Source organism: Aythya ferina (genome assembly GCF_964211825.1).
Source record: "Aythya ferina genome assembly, chromosome: 2".
Taxonomy (NCBI): domain Eukaryota; kingdom Metazoa; phylum Chordata; class Aves; order Anseriformes; family Anatidae; genus Aythya; species Aythya ferina.
The window spans coordinates 21,658,622-21,683,616 of record NC_140297.1 but is presented as its reverse complement, the minus strand read 5'-3'; the positions used below and the strand labels follow the sequence as shown (position 1 = coordinate 21,683,616).

At 37.4% G+C, this 24,995-nt stretch overlaps 1 protein-coding gene across 1 annotated transcript in view; it reads left to right on the top strand.

The window, feature by feature from the left end:
- STAM (signal transducing adaptor molecule) overlaps positions 1 to 24,467 on the top strand; it is a 30,430-nt gene extending 5,963 nt beyond the window's left edge. Inside the window, exons 2-14 of the mRNA XM_084508293.1 lie at positions 4,808 to 4,892; positions 12,175 to 12,250; positions 12,345 to 12,440; positions 12,970 to 13,116; positions 13,392 to 13,482; positions 15,348 to 15,540; positions 15,839 to 15,933; positions 17,172 to 17,260; positions 18,907 to 18,994; positions 20,719 to 20,773; positions 21,113 to 21,266; positions 23,100 to 23,275; positions 24,086 to 24,467. Of these exons, the coding sequence (XP_084364419.1) occupies positions 4,808 to 4,892; positions 12,175 to 12,250; positions 12,345 to 12,440; positions 12,970 to 13,116; positions 13,392 to 13,482; positions 15,348 to 15,540; positions 15,839 to 15,933; positions 17,172 to 17,260; positions 18,907 to 18,994; positions 20,719 to 20,773; positions 21,113 to 21,266; positions 23,100 to 23,275; positions 24,086 to 24,335 (1,595 nt within the window). The 3' untranslated portion in view covers positions 24,336 to 24,467. The remainder of the gene's footprint in view (positions 1 to 4,807; positions 4,893 to 12,174; positions 12,251 to 12,344; positions 12,441 to 12,969; positions 13,117 to 13,391; positions 13,483 to 15,347; positions 15,541 to 15,838; positions 15,934 to 17,171; positions 17,261 to 18,906; positions 18,995 to 20,718; positions 20,774 to 21,112; positions 21,267 to 23,099; positions 23,276 to 24,085) is intronic.
- Positions 24,468 to 24,995: the final 528 nt, after the last annotated feature.

Genomic DNA, 24,995 nt, shown 5'->3' with positions numbered 1-24,995 from the left:
ATACATGAACACTCAAACTTCTTGTTGCCATTACTAAGCTCTAGTCAATCCAAAGAGGCCACCTCCCACCTCTCCTTCCTAGCCTGTCCCTTCTGAGGAGTTTGTAGCCTCCCAGTGCCGTGCTCCAGCTGTGCGAGCTATCCCACCATGTGCTGGTGATGGAGCTGTCGTAGTTTTCCTGCTGCACAACAGCTTCCAGCTCCTCCAGCTTCTTGTCCATGCTGTGTGTGTTGGTGTAGATGCACGTCAGCAATCCTGTCACCTTTCTGGGGGGTTCTTTCCAGGTGTGTTGTAGGGAAGTACAACTAATGCTTACCTTAGTCTTTTTCTGTGTTTTCCTAGGCTTCTCTTTCTTTAGTTGTATTGTATATTAGAGACTGAATTTGGGGCAAGATGGAATTGGTCTTACTTGGTGTGATAGGTTGTATGAGGACAGACGAAATGCAAAGGGAGAAGACTACTGATTTCACACCCAGTGTCTTTCCAACTGGCTGAAAATTGTGATGGTACTTTTGTATGTGTTTCTTTTGTTTTATTAGAAGCTATGTAGAAAGACATTCTTATATTATGCAGAATTTTGGTTATTGTCCAAAGAAGCCATAGGTCTAAGTATCCCTTTCCTCTGAAACAGCAACTTTTGCCACTTTTTAGAGGTGAAAGTTGAGAGCTTGCAATGGAGACAAATAAAGAAAGCAATGCTGTAAAATTTAGAAACTAACAATTAAAATCTGAGGCAACAAAGGATGGTGCAGTGTTGCAGAGGTTGAAGTTGGTACATTAATTTGTAGGCCTTGCTTATGCTAGAAAAAACAAAAAACAAAACACACAAAATCTTGAGCATTTCCGTCATTAGTGAGACAACTTTGTGGGAGAGAGCTGTGCTGGAAAACTAGAGACAAAGCCTGGTAAGGCATGCCTCTGTGTCTTGTAGTTCAGTTTTCCTTTGCATTTGAAATAGCATGAATAAGTCTTAAAGAGCACTGATTCCATGCAGGAGCCAGTGCTGCCTTTAAAAGTTGTTTAGTAAAGCCTGAAATGTTCCCTGATCCCGTGTTGGTACTCAGCAAGCCAAATAAGATTTTGTAGCAGTGATGAGGTGCACTCAGGGAGTCGGAGGTAAACATTAATATTGCTGTAACAGAATTATTTTTGATCAGAGATGGAGGATGAAGAACATTTCAAAGTTTAACTTGAGGTTATCTTCTGTCTCCTGTGTTAAGCTACCTTAAGACTTGAAATCTGTGTTTTCACCTCCATTTTAGTCCATTTTGGTGCTAAGATAGTGACGTGCCAGCTGTACCTGAAGACGGGTGGGGTGCCAGCTGTTAGTCAGAGTAAGGAAATGCTGAATGAACGAACGTGAAGGATTTTTTGGCTGCAAATGCCTGCCTCGTGTTGGAGGAGAGAGTGTTCATGGATTTAAAGTGATGATAATGTAAGTAATTTAACTTAAGTAGCCCTGAGTTGTAATTTTGCCTACAAAACACTGATGCAACATAGCAATTTCGTCAAAGCGTCTCTGTTGCTCCTGCTGCCAGTGTGGTGAAAGGTGATAGCTGCTCGCTAATGCTCTGACAGAGGCACTGGCCTTTTTTGTGGGCAGTCCCTGTCAGCTAACGCTCACGCTGTGCCAGTAACTTCTGACTGCCCTCCTTGGAGTCAGAATTTAACTGAACCTTTAGAGGCAGAAAACTTTGCTCATGTCCTACGATTGATTTTTATCCAAGGGAAGTAAGAGGTGCTTATTACTAGAGAAGACAGAGAGCACACAGAAACCGGGTTTCAGACTGAAATAAGGTAAGAAACTACTCAGTGTTTGGTGATGGAGGAAATGTCTGTCTAATACCAGGAGGTGGGGAGGACTTGCAAGCAAATGGCAGTTTTTAGACAGGACTAAGTTCAACTTTCAAGAAGAAACGTAGCTGTGGTAGAACACTTGTAATTGTATTCATGGGTAAAGCTGCAAAATATTCCATTTGAGAATTAAAGTGAAGGTTGTAATTGGTGAGGTGGATGAGGATTAGGGTTTTCATTAACCACCATCTTATCTCTAGTTTTAGCCAAGCAATTTAAATTGGCATAAAACACGGTTTGGTGGTATTTGACCATCTAAGGAACCTGAAGGTGCACAAATCCCTGGGACCTGACGAGATACATCTGTAGGTCCTAAAGGAACTGGTGGATGTAGCTGTTAAGCCACTGCCCATCATATTGGAGAAGTCGTGGCAGTCTGGTGAAGTTCCCACTGACTGGAAGAGGGGAAGCGTAATCCCCATTTTCAAAAAGGGGAAAAAAGGGGGACCTGGGGAACTCCAGGCCAGTCAGTCTCACCTCTGTGCCCAGCAAGATCATGGAGCAGATCCTCCTGGAAGCTTTGCTAAGGCACATGGAAAACAAGGAGGGGACTGGTGACAGCCAACACGGCTTCACTAAGGGCAGACCATGCCTGACAGATCTGGTGGCCTTCTGCGATGGGGTTACAGCACTGGCGGATAGGGGAAGGGAGACTGACATCATCTACCTGGACTTGTGCAAAGCATTTGACACTGTCCCACGTGATATCCTTGTCTCTAAGTTGGAGAGATGTGGACTTGATGGGTGGACCGCTTGGTGGGCAAGGAATTGGCTGGGTGGTTGCATTCAAACAATTACAGTCAGTGGCTCGATGCCCAGGTGGAGGTCAGTAATGAGTGGTGTTCCTCAGGGGTTGGGACTGGGACCAGCACTGTACAGCATCTTTGTCAGTGTGGTGGACAGTGGGATCGACTGCACCCTCAGCACGTTTGCCAATGGCACCAAGCTGTGTGGTGGGGTTGACACGCAGGAGGGAAGGGATGGCATCCAGAGGGAGCTGGGCAGGCCTGAGAGGTGGGCCTGTGCGAACCTTGTGGGGTTCAACAAGGCCAAGTGCAAGGCTCTGCACCTGGGCTGGGGCAATCCCCGGCTCAAATACAGGCTGGATAGAGAATGGATTGAGAGCAGCCCTGAGGAGAAGGACCTGGGGGTGTTGGTTGATGAGAAGCTCAACGTGAGCTGGCAATGTGTGCTTGCAGCCCAGAAAGCCAACTGTGTCCTGGGCTGCATCAGAAGCAGGGTGGCCAGGGAGAGGGAGAGGATCCTGCCCCTCTGCTCTGCTCTTGTGAGACCCCACCTGGAGCCCTGCATTCAGCTCTCATGTCCCAGCACAAGAAAGGCATGGAGCTGTTGGAGTGAGTCCGGAAGAAGCCGTGAGGATTATCAAGAGGCTGGAGCACCTCTCCGGTGAAGACAGGCTGAGGGAGCTGGGGGTGTTCAGCCTGTGGAATAGAAGGCTCCAGGGAGACCTTACAGCATCCATTTCTTTACATCTTAGTTTGCCACGCTGATTCTCTCTGATGTTGTGAAGAAAGATGAATTACATTAATCTTCATAACAGACAGTACTTCTGGCAACAAGAAAATAGCCCCAAATTTCAGTTCCATGGGATTTCTCAGCCCTCTGACTGTTGAAGGATGCCCTGGCTGAAGGACAGCATGGGGCAGGGGTGAACTGTGTGGGTGTACGAGGCTGCACGTGAGCTCTAAGCCTGGCTGCACGTTAGGGCTCTGCAGGGCGCTGTGTAGACACACTTTGAATGGAGCTGGTCCAGCTCCAGCAAAACTGGCAACGAACTTCAACAGGGGAATCCTGGAACTAAACTGCCTCCGTGCGGTTTGTCTAGCTTGGCTCCGGACTGTGCTGACCAGCTGTCTGCAGTCTGTTTTTCTCCTCGGCTTTATTTAGTATCTCATTTACTTGTATGTTATAAGGTATCCTCAAAACCAGAATTGAAATTCTCAGGTAATGGAACAATGCTCATTGATATAAACGGGGTGCAGCCTCATTGCTCTGTGGTCATGTTTTGGCATTCTTATTTCGCTTGATGTCTGGGTTCCACCATTCTGTCTTCTTTATGACTAAGATTTGAAACCCAAGAATTTCTCTGTTAGTTGTGCTAGCCCTAAGTGTGATTTAGAACATCAGCAGACCAAAAAAAAAAAAGAAGTTGTCAGTTGATCTGCTGGTGTTTCTTAGTGCCGTATGTTAGCATGTTGTCTGCTCAGGGTTTTTCTTATTTTTGTTATTTGATTTTTCTTTATACCTACCCTCTTTATTTCTTAACTTTTCAGCAGGGACTGTTCTTGTCCTGTTCAGAAGGTTTGGAAGAAGGAGTCCCAGTGGCTTCTGTCAAATCAGCTTTAGTTTAGCAGTCTGTAGCTGAAAAGCGAAGGTGGAATATATCACCAAAGCAGAGACGAGAATGGGGAGATAAAAGTTTAGTGACTATTAATGAATTGTTGAAGCCTCCTTATTGAGGGGAAAGGAGAAAATACGTATGAAGCAAATGCAAGACACAGCAACTTAGTGTCTGACAATGGGGTAAATGCTGTTATGTCTGACTCTGCTAACAATGAATTAATACTTGGAGTATTCCTGTCGTATTAAACTTAACATTTCCAAATGCTCACTTCCCTCTCCCACCCCCCAAGTAAATCTGTAGATAGCTGATACCCTTTTGTATATATATTCTGGGTATATATTTATTGTGTGGACAAAATATGTATATTAATTTGCTTATTCATATAACTTTAGGGCTGCAAGCGAACATTTGAAAAGTAAACAGAATTAGGTATGACAGTTTTAATGTATGAATTTATTAAATATATTAATGCATTTAGCAGTATACAGAGGTAATGTTGCAACATCTTTATTTTCAATTTTGTTAAATTGTTATATTTTTAAATATAATAAGAATTGTATTTTGATTTACTTATGCTTTATTTATCAGAGAAAGCAACCAGTGAGATGAACACTGCGGAGGACTGGGGCCTCATTTTAGACATTTGTGATAAAGTTGGACAGTCGCGCACAGGGTAAGTGAGTTTAGAAATTATCTCATAGACTTTAATTTTGTTGTATCAGTCTTTCTTATATTCAGATGAGAGGAATGAAAACTTCGTTATCTTGTAAAGACTTTTGAAACAGCTCGGTTTAACTTAATTTAAATCTACTCTGGTAAGTAAGTACTACAAGGAAGAGGAAAACAGAGAGATTTTCTGCCCAAATAATTACAGTTCTTCCTTTGGAGATACTAACTGATCTGTTAAAATTAGGAATTACATACAGCAGTTTTTCATTGGTGTAACAGAATAACCAAGCTGATATGTTTTAGCAGTGTCAGTGTAAATCCAGGAGACATCATTAGGGGTTTTCTTGTAGAACCATAATCTGGCTTGGAAGTGACCTCCAGAGGTCATCTAGTCCACCCCCCTGCTTGAAGCAAGTCTAATTAGATCAGGTTGCTCTGGACCGTGCCGAGCCTTGAATGCTTCCAGGGACAGAGTTTCCACAACCTATATGGGCAACCCATTTCAGTATTTAACTATCCTCATAGTAAGCAAGTGAATAAATAAACCTGCCATCTGATTGCAATTTTCCTTGTTCTTACTTGTTTGCTGCATCATGCCCTGTGACCACAGCTCTGAGAAGACTCAGGCTTCATCTTCTCTGTGTTCTCTGTTTAAGGAGTTGAAGAAAGCAATAAGGTCCCCTTTTAGCCTGCCCTTCTCAAAACTAAGCCCAGATCTCCATGTCTCCTTGTACGTGACTCTCCTCTAACTGTCTTGGCAGCACTCCACTGGACTTGCTGTGGCGTGTCAATATCCTCCTTGTGCTGGAGAACCCCAAACCAGGCAAACTCCAGCTGCAGTCTCACAAGTGCTGAACGAGGGGATGGATCTCTTCCCTGGCCTGCTGGCTATGATGTTATACTGTGGCCCAGGATGTGGCTGGTCATCTTTTCAGTCAGGCTGCTCTGCTGACTGCTGTCACCCACTAGGACCTGCCAATCCTTTCCTGTGGAGCTGCTTTCTTGGTGGCAGGCTAGTGCTGCCTACCCCAAATGTAACACCTTGCTTTTCTCTTGCTGAATTTAATGAGGTCTGCCCATTTCTCCAGACAGTTTCTCCTTACTAGACAGTAAGGAGACTCTTACTAGACAGTAAGATCCCTGCAGTTAGCCCGCAGCTCTCCAGTGTATTGACTGCTTCTTCCAACTGGTCAGCAAAGTTGCTGAGAGTGCGCTGCCTCCCATTATCTAGGTCATTAGAGCAGTACATTTAGCAGTACTGGTCCCAAGAGCTGGAATTTGCACTACTGGTGATAGCTCTTTGATCTTAGCAGTCCAGCCAGCTTTCCACCCACCTTATCACCCTTCCATCCAACCAATATTTCACCAGTTGAGTGATAAGTAGACTATAAGACAGTGTAGAAGCTTTGCTAGAACCAAAATAGAAAGCATCTGCTGCCCCCTCTTTGTCACAGAAATGAGGCTGTGTTTTTGTTTTGAGAAGCCGTTTTATGACATCAGGGCTTTATTAACTGTTCATTTTGAAAATGTGCTATTGAATGAAACCCACCTTGATACAGGCCATTAATGCTTCCATTATTAATTATTTAATGAACTTTCTCGTAGACTTTATGTATGGCCTCATTTCTTGGACACGAAAAGCTAAAATGTGAGTTGAGATAGCAAATAAAAATACAACACTGAATAAAAACGTGATAGATACACTGAAATATTGTCTTTACGCTGTATTCAGATTTTGGACATGTATTAAATACATCCCCCCCAAGCATTCTCTGAAATAATTCACATAAGGAATGGCATCAAAAAGAGAGTGGTGCCGTTGCTGCTGTTTAGAGAAAGGCTTCTTTCAGGAGGACTCGGACTGCCTTGTAAGACTGTGGGAAACAGTACAGGATGTCAGACAGCAAATTCCCACCTGGGATTTTTGTTCCGAAGGACAGGTTCGAAAATAAGCTTATTCCTTGGGATTAGAGATGGTCTCTACAGGAGTGTTTATAAATAGCATGGTGTGTTGAGACTGCTGTGCTGTTGTGTATCACTCCAGTTAGGATAACAAACAGCTGGTAAGTTATTAATAATGCTGTTAGTCCCTATATGTAAAACTGTATTTCTGCTGTGTGTGTGTTGCTGCTGAGCCTGTAACAATAATATTATTATTGAAGGTTTCAGTACTTTAGTTCATCACTGAAAGCTTTTGCATAGGCAAGATTTAGCCTCACAGTGACTTACCCTGAGCAGTGCTCAAATGTGTTTGGCTGCAAGAGACAGCTGCTTGGGAGTACAGGCAAATCTTCTGGCAACATACAGCTAGATGTCTCCACGACAGCTGGAATTTCTGCAGTGATTTTAGAAACAGAACGAAACAACAGTAGTTTTATACTGGCTGTGACTTTAACCTTTGTAATACTTACCCTGCTTGTAATAAGCTGCCAGCTGACTCATTGCTTAACATCAGATTCTGTTAAAACTTGCTGATAGTGTGTTTTCTTTGTTTTGATGGATTATGTCATGCTACAGCAAGGTAAAGCAAGGCAGAATTCCCCATTAAGTTTAAGGCAGATATGCTACACTGTTTGTAACTCTTCTGCAATTTAAGTTCCTATGGCAGGGATACTGGTCATCAGAACTGGCATCTGTTTTAATTTCTTCACCAGTTCTGGTCTGATGCAAACTGTCTGGTGTTGGCAGAAGTTTAGATTATGTAGCCTCTATTTTATGGATTTTCTTTTGTACTAGTCTTTAAATTGCATGCCCTGCAACACTGTAGATAGAAATCACCTTATACCAAAAGCCAAAATAGACTAGAAGGATTGTATTATTTATTAAGTGGCATTTTTTGTTGCATAGTGTTATCTGGCACATTGTCCCAGACAATGCTAACAATTTGTTTTCATCCAAGGTAGTTGCTGGATACCTGTTGTGCTGCAAAGAAGTTTCATTTTCTCCTAAGATAAATTAGTTACAGTCCAGTAACAGAATGGCTAACTGCATGCATACAATTGTGCTACTGTTACTTTTTATATTGCCATACCTTGGGTACAGCAAATCACAAATAGCAACCACTTTTATCTTTCTTCCCTTAATTCAACCAAAAAAAAAAATAATACTGCTTTAGCAAGTTAGAACCCCTCCACAGCTCCCTCTTTTTAATTGGAATTAACTTGATACTTTCTGCATGTTTTGTGTATCAGGTTCTTACAGTGATCTAGAATTTGTCTCACTTGGAGTCAATCAAAACAGCTTTTTAAATCTCTGATATATATATATATATATGTATATATTTATTTTTTTTAGTAAGTTGTCCAGTTCTGCAGTTGCATATTGCATTTTTGTGTTACGTTTTTTAGGAACATTGGTAGTATCCAAAATGGTTCAGTGAGCAAGCTGCCTTTTCAACATGAAAAGATGATTAAAACACAGTGTTTTTGGAAAATTGTTTATTTTAGAACCGTTGATTGTGTTTGACTTGCATTTTAAATCAACTCACTACAGGAAAGTTATACATTCTGCATATTGTTGGCTTGCAATCAAAGTGCTTACACAACTTAATCTATAGTTTATCAGCTCCTAGTAAAATAATGTTATGACACTGGAATTACTCATTAAACAGAAAGAAAAGGAAACTTAAAAAATGTAATATGTTTTAGTTTGAGGTGCACCCGTCTTGCTTGCTCTCTGTTAATTCCTCAGTGAGTTTTAGTTCATTGCTAACTAGTTCTTGAGTCCAAATCTGTTTGCATTTGGCCTTGAGAAGTTTGTACCTTTTGTTTTGACTTAATGAGACATATCAGTACTTATGTTTGAAACTATAACTACTGCAGTTTTTCTCTAGGAATGGTAGTTAATAACAATGAGGCAATGGAAAAAATAGGAAGTTGGTGACTGGGTGAAGATAGCAATGGTTAAGAAAATAGAAACATTTTGCAGTGCTGTCTGTTCATGGAGAGGGATTTGGGTATTGAAAACCTGTCATTCAGAAATGGCTTCTCTGTGTTGCTACTTGTTTAACTTTGTCCTGAGTCCTTATGGCTTAATCACTGCCTCTGTGAGTCTGTGTTCTGGTTAGCTCGTTATCCTTTTGTTGTTTCCATGCCTGTTTGTACAAGAGAAAACAGTAAAATTGCATGCTTGATAGTCTTCTAAACCAGTTCTTACCTTTTTTCCTACCCCCTCAAGTTACCCAATGTAAGTACCATTTTACGTAGTCATCCCTAGTCATCCAGTGTATGTGTCATACAGAAACCAGGAAGCTCTTGGACTAGCTTGTTTCTCATGGAGCAAGGAGGAAAATGGAGACACGTGGTGTGGTGGTTCTACCTTGCTGAGTAGCTGAGCTCCACCACAACTGATCTCACTCCTCAAAGGGAATGGGGGAGAAAATTTGATGGAAAGGGTTCAGGGATTGAGATAAGGACAGCGAGATCACTCAACAGTTATCATCGTGGGCAGAACAGACTCAGCATTAAAGAAATTTATTGCCTATTACTAACAAGCTAGAGCAGCGAAAAACTAAATACAAACTAAAAACATCTTCCCCCCAACCACCCTCTTCCACCTCCTTCCCCTGAGCAGCGCAGGGGAACAGGGAATGTGGTCAGTCTAAAAATCTTTGCTGATGTATTTGTAAGTTTTTATGAATTAATGAGAAAGGTGTGGTTTTTTTTTAACATATATATATATTTTAAAGTTGTACTTGACATATATGAAAGATCATTTGATTTTGAAGATTTCCTGTTACTTTATTAGTTTTCAGAAGGAGTTACCATAACAAAATCATTGTAGACTAATGGTCCTGGTCCTGGACTACTAAGCTCCTGAACATGTAGCCTACTTTTATAAATACTGGCTTAGCAATTAATGTCCATTGTTCATGATTTTTGTTGCTTGCAGTTCTAACACATTGTTTATCCTACTCATAAATGAACACAGTTATTTATATAATAATGTATACATTAAAAACACAGTTATTTCTGAAAGTTTTATCATGTATTCTTTCTCAGGTAAAATGAACATAGCAGAAGTCTCAGATAATTAATAGGTAATGGACAGTACTTGTCTTACAGCCTTCATTTGCAGTAATAATTGGTTGTATGAAGGTATACACTGAGTAATATGTAGTCTTTCAATGTGACAGCATTTTCTATAATTAGTACTACTGAACATGAGAGAGACACTTCTGTAAAATGTAGACACTGCCAAATATAGTATAGCCAAGCAGTGGTGTAACTTATACCTGAGTTTCATATTAGTTCTTGGATATCAGTTCAATAGAACTGACTTTGCTTCCAAGAAAAAAAAACACAAAAACACAAAGTTGCTGTAAATGCTCAGAAAAACATAAAATCTCTTACTTTTAAATATACCCTTCTCTTTTTCTATTTCCCTACTGTTGCCTATTTCAAGGCTATCTTTTTAGGGCTATTCAATAGGTAATACTTGTATGCTCATGGTAATTATACCCTACACTTGCTCAGCCTTCTACCATCTCCAGAGACAAAATAACTGAGACACACACGGATTTAAATACATTAAACTGTCTGAAAATCCCATTCAAATTGTTAAATTTCCTTTTCCCTTTATGTCTATTTAGGATGACAAAGGTAAAACGTGAATTCTATATTTATCTGTTTTAAAACTTCTGTGCAGTTTGTCTAACACTTCCCCCCCCCCCCCCCCCCCCCACTTGTTTATTTGCTATGTATTTTCTTTATAAATGTTATCCTGTAGATTAAAGCGGACTCTGAGGAGCATAGTGGTGGTAATTAAAAACAATGCAGGAAGGGCGTGTTGGTAATCAGTATGTAAGCAAATATTCTTAGATATGTGTGTGGAATATGGAGGAGGAGTAGATCTTAAGGGAACGTATGTGGAGGTAATTATCACCCTAATTCGTTAAATAAATATTAATTGCATAAGGTGATTGTATATCTACTAAAAGGGATAGAATATTCAGACTAATTTTTAAGTATGGACTGGGATGAATTGAAAGTGAAGCTAAGCTTACCGAGCACTTTTCTTGAAGGTGATTGATGAGCATGACACAAGTTAAATGTAGGAAACTGCTCTCTGCTTAACTTCAGTTACTAATAAAAATTATATTGTGACATTAAAACATTGAATATCCGAGGAGGCTTCTACAGCACTTAAGTCTTAATTTCAGCTTTTTTGCTTATGAAGTTTTACGTGTTAGTGACTAACGCTGACAGTTATGATATTGTATATGTATTTCCAGAGAAGATTTTACATTGATTTAGGCTTACAAGACTGATGTAAGTAGAGATTGTAACCTAACTTTAAAAAGTCAGATTTTTTTCATTGTGATTTGAATGGACACATGGGAATTAGAGAGATGTTAAATGAGGGAGAAAAGGAAGGGATTTACAGTACAAAAACTTGGTTATGTTCATGTAAAAGTGACAACTTCTGCCCTGCTCCTTCTTAAGCGAAATGCAAGCATTCCTTTCTTGAGCTGTATTGTCATCAATGGGGTATGAGTTCTGAATCCTTGCAGGAAGTGTTCAGTGTCCTTGGGCACTTTGTAGAGCTCACTTGGAGAAGGGGGAAGTAACACAGAGTTCTGATATCTGAAGGAGTTCAATGTGTTTGTTGTGTGAGAAGGTTGGAGTGGGAAAAGAGAGTAACCCATACAGGGAAAGACACTCTGGGGAGCAGGTAGGAGAGAAGCACAAGAAATCATGTGGTGGTTGAAGTGATGACTGTAAATTCACTTGCATGTCTTAGATGCTGAAAGATTTTGTTTTGATACCAGATTATTTAAGAGATCTGTGTTAAAAAGAAATTAAAGCAACAATATGAATTTGATGTAGCAAAAAAGTATTTTCATTAAAATCCTGTTATGGAGTTTTGAAATACATTGCAATCATATACAAATATTTTATATAATGATTTCTCTGATAAGAGTTTTTCTTAGAGTGAAAAAGAAGTATTTAATGAAGGTGTACAGACTACACAGAGCTACAGTACTCTAATTGTCAGGAATTTTATGCATTTCTGCAGTACTTACAGTAATTCTCTCCAACTAAAAAAAGGATATGTAGCTTATTGAGAGGTTTTGATAACTAAGACTAGCAATCATACAGATAAAAATGGCTAGAACAGCTAATGGTGTTGATTTATTTTTTTTTAATTGAATGTTGCACTTTAAAGCTACTAAATAATTTACTGTTTGTATTCAGGAGAGCTTGCGCTCTGTTGGTGTTGTCATGTGTGCAGTAGGAAATGTTCATTGCAGTACATTATTTTAAAGCTGTCTTGTGTTTCTCTAGGCCTAAGGATTGTCTCCGTTCTATTATGAAGAGAGTGAACCATAAAGATCCCCATGTTGCTATGCAGGCGTTAACAGTAGGTTACTTTTTAATGTAGTCTTTTTCCTTCCTAGAAAGCTATATTGCAAAAACTCTTCTCTGACTTTTCTCTTTGATCCTTCTTTCTTTAGCTTCTAGGAGCATGTGTATCAAACTGTGGTAAAATCTTTCATTTAGAAGTCTGTTCAAGAGATTTTGCCAGTGAAGTCAGCAATGTATTGAATAAGGTAATGTATTGCATTAATTTATGTTTCGTATAAAAGCTGAATTAGAGAGTTGGGGTAACCTGAAATTGGAGTGGAATCTACTTCTGCAAGATTGGAAATTTTGGGAGGGGATACAAAGGAGAAGGGGGGGATTTGGGCAGAAGGATACAAGATGACTGTGAAGACTGACTGTGAGAAAAAGCTTCCGGAATATCACTTCACAATACTGAGACTTACGTATTCTGTTCACGTGGGTAGTGGGATTACTGTATAAGTATACAAATGGACATAACACAGGACCTTCTATAACCTTATTTTACTCTGTTTTGGGGCTAGTCCTTATTGTTTAAGTGATATTCGTGAAGGCCATCAAACACAGTACTGAAAAGGGTGCTTAAAGGGTGTCCCTTTTCTAATAAGAACATCACTTAGTAATGTACGTGACTTTAAAGTGTCTATACAGTTTATGTTGACAACAATATGAAATTACATGAAATTTAAGAATTAAGAATAGATTCCTACATTATTTAACTAGCTTGTTTTTCTGCAGGGTCATCCAAAAGTTTGTGAAAAGCTGAAAGCCCTTATGGTGGAATGGACTGATGAATTCAAGAATGACCCGCAGCTTAGTTTAATATCTGCTATGATAAAAAATCTTAAAGAGCAAGGAGTTACCTTCCCAGCTATTGGTTCACAGGTACAATACATTTTGTGGTGGTTCTTAAAAGGAATGAAAAATTCTTTTTATCCTCAGTTCTGTATTTTAAAATTTGTAATCTTGAATTCTATAATGCATTTAGCAAACAAAACAAAATCTTTCTTTTCTAAATAAAACATTCATATGTGAGTTGAACTGCCCTGTTTTCCTTTTATTTTTATATTGCAGATGAATACAAATCAAAACGGTGAACTTACTGCATTGTCACAGTTTTTCAATTAATTTACTTTTACATTTTTAATTTTTTTGGTTAGGCTGCTGAACAGGCAAAAGCAAGTCCAGCACTAGTTGCCAAAGATCCTGGTGCAGTAGCTAACAAAAAGGAAGAGGAGGATTTAGCTAAAGGTGAGTACGTTTACTTGCTGACCCAAATAATTTGTTGGTAAGTATCTAGTGAGGCAGGAACTTTGCTTCCTTCCTCACTGTGTGCAGTGTATTTATGGATTGTAGATATGATTTCTATTCCTTCCTTTCTGGAGGGTTAGAGATCAAAACTTATTCTATGTATAAAACAAAATTGAATAATGCCAGATTTTCTTAACCCTTGCCAGACCAAAACAACGTAAAAATCTGTATGGAAAACATTCTTAACATGAGGTTTTAATGTAAATGTTTGATACAAGTTCTGCACTTGAATTTTCCCTCTCTCAGGGGCCAATGAAGCATATTCACTTGCAATTTAAACATTTGATTGAAGCAGACCATGAGGATTATAGTATAAGTGGTATGCAAAGTTGAATTCAGTAGGTTGGGTGTGCTACTTTAAACTTTGTATTTCTTTGAATAATGCTTCCTTAATGTACTTAACATGACTTTAAGCCTTTGACTGCTGTAAGCAGACTGTTAAATGTCTCAGTGCAGTCCCAGTAAACAAAGCTAGGATGTGTTTTATTTATTTATTTACTTACTGTTGTACCAAGGTATATTTAAAGATAATTTAATGATCCTATACCGTGTGCAAAGAGTTATTCTTAGACTAGACTGATCCGTATGGCTTACAGAGTGTTCAGATTTCAGCAACATAAAGGCATCAATTAGACCTTGTATGTAGTATGGCTTTTGGCTTAAAGTTAATGACTCTTCATTATATGAATGAAGACCTTGTGCTAGTAGATGGTGGATATTTGCAGTTTCTCATCTTTGATAGAAAAATTCTTCATTTAGCTATTGTCTAATATAACTTTGACCTATTTAAATCACCATTAACCCATCTGTAAATGTTACTTGTGGCTTCTTCAGTAGTTGATCCACCAAGGTCTGGTTTTCAAGGGTTTTCTGTCTCAAGGTTCAGATTCTGCATGGGTTCTTTAACGTTTGTCCAATTCTTTTGTGTCTCAGTCTGTCCCATTTTATACATGGTCATCTATTTACAAATTTGGAGGAGTTTATTATGACCGAAACCTTTCTGCTTAGTGAAGTTTAGTTGACAATGATAAAGCAATTTATAAAATTGTTCCAGGAGAGATAGGGAGAGAAAAAAGGATAGACAAATAGACAAGCAAAAGGCTTTCTATAAATTATGATTTAAGGACAGACTTTTTTTACAGTTAGGGTGATTGAGCACTGGTGTAGGTTGCAGAGAGGTGGTAGTCTCCTTTCTTGAAAATATTCAAAAGCCATCTGGATGTGGTCCTGGACAGCTGGCCCTAAATGACCCTGCTTGAATGGGGATTTGGAACAAATGACCTCCAACCTTAATTTTCAACCTTAATTAATCTGTGTGATTGTCTGATTTAGGCTAAAGCCTACTGATCTAAAAGACAAATAGTGTGCAGCTAAACAGCTGTATCTTTTTAGCATTTTAAGCAGTCTGGAAGAGTTGAACCTCATGTATGCTAGTTAGAATGTAGATCTGCATATCTGTTTAAGACGCTAACAGTAATAGTAATAATAATAAATGGATCACTTCACTGAGTTATCCTGATTGTGCTTAAGTACTACTCATTCCTCCTGTCCATGTTGAAAGTCTCAGTAACTAGGAGTGGAATTATGCTCCATAGTTGTAAAACGTCTTTTCATCTTTTTACTGTTATTTATAAATGAAAGTCAGAAGTTGGTTATGATGCAAAAAAATGGAATGATACTACAAGTTTTCATAGAGATAAATTTTCAAATCATTCAACGCATTTATAAAGCAAATGTTCATCTGGATAACTTTTTCAGATTAAGAACTTTTCATAACCTATCTGAATAACTTTTTTTTTTTGTAGCTATTGAATTGTCACTAAAAGAACAAAGGCAACAGCAAACAACACTTTCCAGCTTGTATCCAAGCACCTCAAGTCTTTTAACAAATCACAAACATGAGGGCCGAAAGGTTCGTGCAATCTATGATTTTGAGGCTGCTGAAGACAACGAATTAACCTTTAAAGCTGGAGAACTTATAACTATCCTCGATGACAGGTACCTTGTACAGAATGCTTTCTAGAAGTGGTTTAGACTCTAATAATCGATCAGGAATAATGGTGTCTGGTATGTAGAAGCATATTGGAATACCATTGCAATTAAATACATTTATACGTTAAATATTTTATCTCTGATTTTTGACACAGAAATGTAATGGTATAAAGATTAATATATAAAGATTTCTGCATATATGCAAATTGTGTTTATGTACAAGTAATAAAAATGCCTTGTACAGTGCAATTCTTGGAAAAAATCCATGTCAGTATGGGGTTTTAAATATGTATTTATCTTTTAGTGATCCAAACTGGTGGAAGGGTGAAACTCAACAGGGTATAGGATTGTTTCCATCTAATTTTGTAACAGCTGATCTTTCTGCTGAGCCAGAAATGAGTAAGTAACTTTATGTTTACTTATAAGTTAAGATTTGCCTTGGCTCAAGGGATGCTTCTGTAGTCAGGTATTATCTCTGTGATCCCTGAATGGGAAAGGTTCAATTGCAATTTAATGTAAAGCTTGAAGTAAAACTGAGCCCTTACTGTGCTTTCACAGTCATGTCTCTGTGTGGCAGACCAAGGTTACCTAAGCTGGCATCTCTTGAAAAATAGGATGCTACCTGCTGCTGGCTTTGTCATTAGCTTCCTTGAGACTCATTTAACAATTTCATAGACAGATAGATAAATTTTGTAGGCAACAGCAGCTTTTTTTCCAAACTGTCTTTTTACTTGGTTGCAAAAGTACATATTTAATCAAGGAAAAACTGAAGGTAGGAGACAGAAACAGATTTCCATTGCTCGAATGGTGTAAGAAATCTAAATTATATCAGTATATATGTGGAAGGAATTTTTTGCTGCATATTGATTTATCTCTCTGTATCAACTTATTATCAGTCTAACATACTCTAAGCATGTAATAAAATAATATTAGGCAAAGTTTTAAGACGCTAAATCTAATTTCTGTAAACTGGATGGGTTTGAAAGATGAATTTCTTGTGTTCTCAATATCTGTGTGTCAAGGGTGTGAGCAGGTCAGCAGAATTAGACCCTGTTGGGGTTGTATGTTCTGTATTAAGGCTAATTGGTAAGAGTAGTATATGGCAGCTTTTTTGGTGGGTCCTCTGCAACAGAGGAGTGAGATGCTTTTGCAGACAATATTTGATGGAGAAGGAATAGCAAAACTTGACAATTTTCCATTCTGTATTTTACTTTGGGGAAAAGAAGACTCCAGTTTGTCATGGATGATTTTACCATTTTTATTGTAAGGTTTACTCACTAGCCCTGTTTCTTCCAATCACTCTTAGTCTGCTTTCCTGATTATTTATTATTAGGCAGTGTTATGTAGAGGGAGACTATAATAAAGACATTTAGTTGTTAAAACGTGTGTTTCTATTGACCTTGTGTGAACAGATGTCTTTTTCTAGTGCAATTTATTGATTTATTTCTGAAAATTTCTTGTCTGTGGAGATGCTTTTGTCCTTCAATGGACAAAATAATGTCAACAAAATAATTTTTAAAATTTTCACAGTAGATTTTTCAGATCCAAAGATCTTAGGTAACATGCTAGCTGTGAAACGTTGTCATTGCTTTGTTTATTTCTATTTTATAAAATAAAGATCTGCCTTTACCTTACAGTGAAAACCGAGAAGAAAACAGTGCAGTTCAGTGATGAAGTTCAAGTAGAGACAATAGAACCTGAGCCCGAACCAGTTTATATTGATGAAGTAAGTGTGATACAGCCACTGATTTTTCAACTAGTGGTATGCTTAAACATGCGATGTTTAACCCTTTCAAACTTTACCTCCAAAGTAATCAGTTTGAAATATCAAGAGAGCGTAACCAAAAGAGAAATGGGAAGGAAAAGTTGAACTTTTTTTTTTTTTTAAATGGGCATCTACAGTGCTCTAATTTGTTCATTTGCCTTGAAGTTCTCAGGAATTTCTGAAACTGAATTTGGAGGCTGCATTCAATTTAGGGCCCTACTCCACGACTGTTTACCTCCCATCTAGATGCTTGGTGTGGAGTCATGTTTGTTCTAAAGCTGTGCTTTAAAGACCTCAAGACCCCTCAGATGTACCAATTATAAATACTCCCTTAGATTTATCTCTAGTATAACCAGTGCTGTCTTCTCCCGCACTTCCTTCTGTGAAAACTGTGAGCTTTTTGTTGGTCTAAAACATATCCATTAAGATTCACACAATCTCACCTTGGTGATACTGCAAGGTTCCCAGGAGCTCTCAGCCAAAGCTGTTTTCCCCTGTCCTTTTCTTTTTCCAAGGGTGCTATTGTCGTAAGATTTTTTTTTCCTTTCTCTCTCATGAGCTTCTATATGTTTCTCAACTAGGGTTATTTCATTGTTTTGTGAAATGAAAAAAATGAGTTACTGCCTTCCTAAAATCCTGTATATCTCCTGCCTCATCTGTCCCTTTCTCGGGTAGTCTTCCTCCAGAGAGGTTTTTTTTAGTTTGTAATCTGCAGAAATGACTTATCTCAGGCCTGTGTTGAGGTGCCTTTCAGCTTTGTCTTCTGTGATGAGTTCATGTTAGTTTGCATATAAGCATTTTGTTTTGTTGTTAAACTTCCCATGGAATATTTTTTTAGGAAGTAGTTCATTTGGCTTCTATCCACACTTTCCTGGGGTTGAGGAAGAAAAATCATGTCTTATACTGCCTATGTAACTCTGCCCTGTTAAGACTGTTTGATGCCACTCAGCTAAAAAGTGATTCTTAATCATTTACATGTATTGTTTAGTTAAGCAGTATAATTTACAGCAAGGCATAATTTCTGAAGAGCTTATGAATGTTCATTTTTTTCCCTTGGTATTTTTTTTTAAATAGTTTACATTTAACCTTGTTAATCGAGGATGTGAGATTCTGAAGTAAACCATACAACCCCTCCGAACATCATCTTAAAAAACTCTTTCCTATGTATTAGTTATGACATTGCTAGTGTGCTGATAGGCATCATGTGTGTACAAAATGTGGGTTGGTTCTTCAGTGAATTTAGTTTTAAGTACCTATTTCTTTACTCAGGGTATTCTGTCAAAACATTTGCACTAATCCCACTAGGTGGTAGTGTTGCATATGTAATAAGCAGAATGGAAAAATGGAAACTGCTCAGGAAATACTGTTTAGAATGACTTCTAAAATTAAAGGGATATACTGCATATTCCACTTGCTGCTACTAATCAATTTTTTATCATTTGGCTTTTCCTTGTTGAAATATCTTCATTTGTTAAAGCTAGTCTAGATGATTTCCCAGTTCCAGGAGACCCAAATGGATGTTGTAAATAGCTGTTTTAAGTTACTGTTCTGAAACTGCTGATTCTTCCCCCACTTCTTCCACACTAATTACACAATTTTTCTTCTAGGATAAAATGGACCAACTTCTGCAGATGTTACAAAGTGCAGATCCATCCGATGACCAACCTGACCTCCCAGAATTGCTTCATCTTGAGGGTAAGAAAATCTCAGTTTTGTTGTTGTTGTTTTGCTTTCCAGTAATTACTTATGTCAAAACGAATTGAAACTACTTCAGCTTGTTTCACATGCTGCAAATATGCCTGAGGAAAGTGCTTAAGCCTTAACTGTCTTTTCACTTCTTGTTTCCCATATCTAAGAGACCAAAATGCAGTATTTTAATTTGAAGAAATTATCCTCTTCTCTCAATTACCTTATATTACATTTTCATTTACTTTTCAAGACCCAGAAATACTTAATTCAATTTTCTCCATTTTTTTTTTCCTTCACGGAGTAGCACAGCATAAGTTGAAAAAGCAATGCGAAGAGAATTCCATGAGAAGAATAAAAATATTTCTGTGACTTAGGATGGGCCTGTGGGTGTTCCACTTGCTTTTCACTTGCATGCATTTTCCTATTAGGATTTTAGAATTAGGGAATACCTTCCAGAGAACTACAAAGACTTGTCCTTTAGACTCAAAGTTATTCAGAATACCTCTTCAAAGAGGCATTATAGGCCATTCTATCTGGGTCAATAGATGCAGCGAAGGTTTTAGAAGGGAACCTTGGAGAAGGAAGTAAAGAAACTACGTGTTATGGAACAGAATATTGGCTTTAATTTACAATCCAGATAGGATCAGACTTTAAGAAAATGGGGGATTCTGAATCTATGTAGAAGTTGAGCAAGAAAAGATGCTTGAGCCTGTAAAGTGTTGGATATCTCCAGTCTTTTCAGAGAATCACAGAATTGTAGGGGTTGGAAAGAACCTCAAGAGATCATTGGGTCCAACACCCCTGCCAAAGCAGGTCCCCTAGAGCAGGTTACCTTAAATTGGTAAATAATTCATTGCTTGGAGAAGTAGGCACATTTTGCATTCTGAAGTAGGGTTAAGCTGTAGTATCCCATTTTACCTTTCCTTCCTCTTTATTTTACATGTGACAAAATCAGACTTTCTGTTAGTTAATTGTTGTTTGCTTTGCAGTTACATGAGCCCTATGTCCTTATGCTGGAAGTTGGGGTGAGGAGGTGCACTTTTATTTTAATGTTCTTCCATTCTACTTCTGCTAGGTTTTTCTTTGTGTTGGCTTTTGCATGTAATATCTTAGTGGTTTGAAAAAGCCTTACCTGACAGGATCCCCCTCACACAGTTAGGATTCCAGTGAAATCACAATGTGCTGTTAGTTGTTAGTGTCTTTGTTGTGCAGATAATTTGAATAATTTCAGTCTATTTCCCCCTTCATTGTTTTAACAGGCAATTTTTTTTGTAGTAATGTTGATGGAGCACACAATCAAGGTTCCAATGGCAAATTTTCTTCCTTGAAGAAAGATCACCTTTCATATTACCTGAACTTTTTTTAATGCAAAATAGTTTCATCATTCTATTTACCTTTTTTATGTGCCATAAGTGTCTACAGCTGATACTGCTTTACACTCCCTGGATGTTAAATGTGTTGTTTTGTTCTATTTAAACTGGGATTCTTTCTCTGTGCTATTATTGAAAACTTCAACTGGATCTCATTATTAAATTGTTCATGAAACTGCATCTCTTACTGTAATTCTTTAGCATATAGTTTATAGGACTAATCATAATTTTTCTTTTTAAACATTTTTCTTTATTTTTGCATCTACACATTTCTATCCGATAATTCATTTTAAAGCTATTTTCTGACTTGCTATATAGAAATATTTATTACTCTGATAATATTTTAATATTCTTTTCTAGCAATGTGCCACCAGATGGGACCCCTCATAGATGAAAAGTTGGAAGATATAGACAGGTAAAACATAGGTGTTTTGACTCAATTAAGACACGTTTTTAGAAATAATAGAGTTGCTACTTAAATATACTCAGCCATTTCTGTCAATACTGGTAAAGAAAACAGGTGTATTTATTAGTATCTTCTCATCTGGGAGGAGGTCTTGAAGGATTATTTTTTTTCAAGGTCACATAGTATTTTGTAGTACTCTACCATTTGACATTATGGCACTTAATGGGCATCGCTTGACAGGCAGTAGGAGAATTTTGATTATCACCCCTTGTGAAAGTTCCTCTCTTTTGTCTGTTCTGTATGGAAGTTATCTAGACTGTAGAATAAGCTATATAATGTATTTTCTAGGAAGCACTCAGAACTCTCAGAGCTCAATGTTAAAGCAATGGAGGCTCTTTCTTTGTATAACAAGTTGATGAATGAGGACCCAATGTATTCCATGTATGCAAAGCTACAAAACCAACAGTATTACATGCCGTCATCTGGCGTTTCTGGCTCTCAGGTACGTATGTAAGCTTTAAGAGCCATTAACATTATCAAGTACATACTAGATTAGAGGTGATTTGCTCAAATTTTGCTGAAATGTTTTTTTTTACAATGTACTTCTGTACAGTACTGAAATAAAGTATTGATTTTGTAAGAAAGTGCAAGTTCTATAGTGTGGGGCATGTTGATGGCAAGTAGTTATGTATTTCATGTTTCTGCCCTGCTGCTGCTGCCTCCTCCACCCTAGAAGTTGGAAATCTCTATTTAGGAAAATTCATTGCCTTAACTCTTGGTTAAAAATCATCTTGCTCCCTCAGAAATATTCTAAAATGAACTAGCAAATCTTTCTTAGCACAGTATGAAAACAGAATATTGTGTTTTCAGCTGCAAGCTTTAGAGATTTTCTATTTGCCAGTTTTAATAATTCTAGTTCTTTTCTGCTCAGTTTATTTTGATCAAGGAAAAAGTCTATCCTGTTTTGAGTCACACATAAACAGCTGGAAAGTAGAAGCTGACTAGGCCTTTGCATAGTGGGTCAAGGAAAGTACAGAATCAAAGGAGTAAAATTCCTGTTTAAGAATTGTAATTCTTAAATTACAATTACACTCTACCCTAAAAGTTATACTCCACCCTAAAGTGATTGTTGTTTTTTATTTTGCTTTTAATTCCACAGTCTAATGTATATTTGCTATATTTCTTCTTTGTAGGAATACGTAATATTTCAAGTTGTTATTTCAATAGTTTACTTTGTTTTTTTAGTAAGTAAAAACAAACAAACAAACAAATTTCAGCTTATTAATGCTCATGCAGTATTATAAAATCATTGGAGCAGATTTAGTTTTTAGCTTCCTACAAATATGTCCCTGCTTTCAGTGTCTTTTTAAAAAAATGTATATTTTCCCAGTATTATTAAGGAAAACATTGTGTACCATGCATATTATACAAGCAGTCATGTCACAACTCTTTTAAAGTAATCTCAATATTTTATTAACGGGTATGTTTCTGGGGATTCTCAAGAGGAAAAACTGGATTGTTGGGGTTGAACATGAACCTATTGATCTACACTTTTTAAATGTTATAAGAGATTCATGGATCTTAAGATAGAAGGGCTGTATGATGTTAATTTATATGAACTCAATTATGCATGAGACCTGATAATTTCTTTTCTTAATTTTTGTTAAGCCAGATAATTCAGACTGAACAAAAGCATAGGTTTTAGAAATTTAGCCTTCTAATCTAGTCTAATTTAGCCTTGGAATCTAGTTGAAACATCTACTGGCAAGCTTTCCCTCCAGCTAATTGTAAAACTTCATTTTCACTTGAAACTTTTCTTAAAACCTCTTTTTTCATTCTGCCCCTCTCAAACAATTTCACAATGCCAGTCTCAGGTGTTACTTAAAAGAAATTATAGGTTAGCTAAAGGCAGGAAAATGATGTGTGATTCGCCGTCCATTTTAACTTTCACTAAGTAGAGCTGTTTTCTGGGCATCAAAAACCTCTGCTTTAGACTGCTATTTATTATACAACATAAGCAGTATTTTCATTCAGAAGAGGAATGAAACTAACTAGCATGAATGATAGTAATTGAAATAAAATGAGGAATACAAGTTGTCCAGTGAACTGTCTGACCATTTTGGTACTAGAGCCTGAGGATAGAAATGCAAATAGTGTCCTTACAAATCCAGCATTTTTTTGTACTGCAGCACCTAATAGAAGACAATCAGTCACTTTTTATTTAAAATACCTGTAATAAAAGTTTTCAGAGACTGTCTTTAAGTTCTTCACCAGATATTAACTACCAAAATTTTATTTTCTTTTATTCTTAATATTCTTTTATTTAACTTCCTAGGTTTATCCGGGGCAACCTCAAGGTAATGCATATTTGGTGGCAGGCAGTGCACAGATGGGCCATATTCAAGGCTATAATCTTCCTCCTGAACAGCTCTCCTCCCTCAGCCAAGGCACAGTTACTCCATCTGCCAGCTCGGTACTGCCTGGCCAGCCTGCACAAACGTCTTACACAAAGTAATTTTAAGTTACTTTCCTATTTAAACCTAAATCAATTTAAACATAAAGGACTACATATTTGAAGGAGAAAATTTGTCTTCTAGAAGTATAGTTTTAATGACAACTGAAATATATTTAAGTGCAATTACTTCCAGTGGTGCTTTTTTATTGGTGTTGTGTATTTGGTAAAAATTCCTGACAAATTTCAAACATTTCTTTGTGTGTGCATATATATACAATTACATGCATATGTACATACATATTTTACATATATGTAAAATTAGAGAAAATGCTGTATTTATAATTTTCATCATTAAACGTCTATTGAAATTTATTTTAAAAAAGTTATCTGCTGCTCTGTCTAGCTTTGCGTAATTTTTGAGATAGTGTATATTATGTCACACTTGTTTCAAATATTTCAAATTATTCCAAATTTAGGGTGGTCAGACATGCCAAATAAACAGATAAACCAAGTTTCTGCACACTTCACCAAACTTGTTTTACTGTATGAAACACTTGTTTTTGTTTTTTTTTCATGACCAGAACAGAAAATGGATGGGGTTCTGTATTGCACATTAGACTGAATCTGTTTTATTTTAGTTCTAAAACTATTAGAAATGTGTTAGGTGTGTTTAAATCTGAGGAGTATGTTTAAATTTTAATTGGAATATTCACTGGCTACAACTTTATGTATGCAAGGTGTCAGGAGCCAGGAGGTAGCTTTTCCTGTGTGTGTATATAGAACAGTTAAAGGAACAATAAAAGTTGTCTTGCTGTTCTGTTGGTAATTTTTTTTTTTAAATTTAAATATTTTATTTTATTTTTCAGTGCAATGGTTGGCTCTGTTGCTGGAAACACTTACTCTAACCAAGCTTCAGTGTACAGTCCACCACCTGCTACTGTTGATGTTGCTGCTTATCAGAATGCTGGAACTAATATGTCCCAGGTGCCAAACTATAACTTAGCTTCTACGTCTCTGCCACAGACAACAGGCAGTCAACAAGCACCTCCACAACAGCCACAGCCTCCGCCACCTCAACAGCCACAGCATACTTATTCACAGAAGGCTCTGCTATAGGATCCAGGACTTCGGATTCCTCATCTCCTTTAACCTCTGCTAAAGGCAGTTGACAATGCTTTGAGTTTCTTCCTTTAATCTCTTAAACTTTGTTTATCCCCAGCTTAATAAGAATCTATCTTGGTGAACAAGTTCAATTTGCACTGACTTTTTAGGATTTTTTTTTAATTTTGCAGAGGAACAGATATATTTAGGACATATAATTCCTTTTAAAATGCCTAAAAATTGGTACAAGATTATTTATGTCTGGTAGAATTGGCTAGTCTGTGAAAGCTCAACACTTGCAAACTGTTGTGGCATACGTGTTATGTACATATAGTGTGTGATTGCAGTAGTGGTCATTTCGTATAGCTATGGTGATCATGTGAATATATTTAACACAATGTTAAAAATAATTTACATTACTATTTTATTTTAATCATGAACTGACAACCATGTTTCATAGTTTTATCTAGTTTTATGACAGATGTGATGTCTTTTTCCAACGCAGGGAAAATGGTAATTCTGCGTATCATACTTACACTCACGAGCTAAGGTCTATATATGAATTTCCAAACTTACTGGGTCTAGGTTTCATTACTTCTTGAACTGAACACAAATGTGTCATGACTATTAGATGGCTTTATCTACCAAAGTTAACTAGTAAGTGATCTGGGAGGA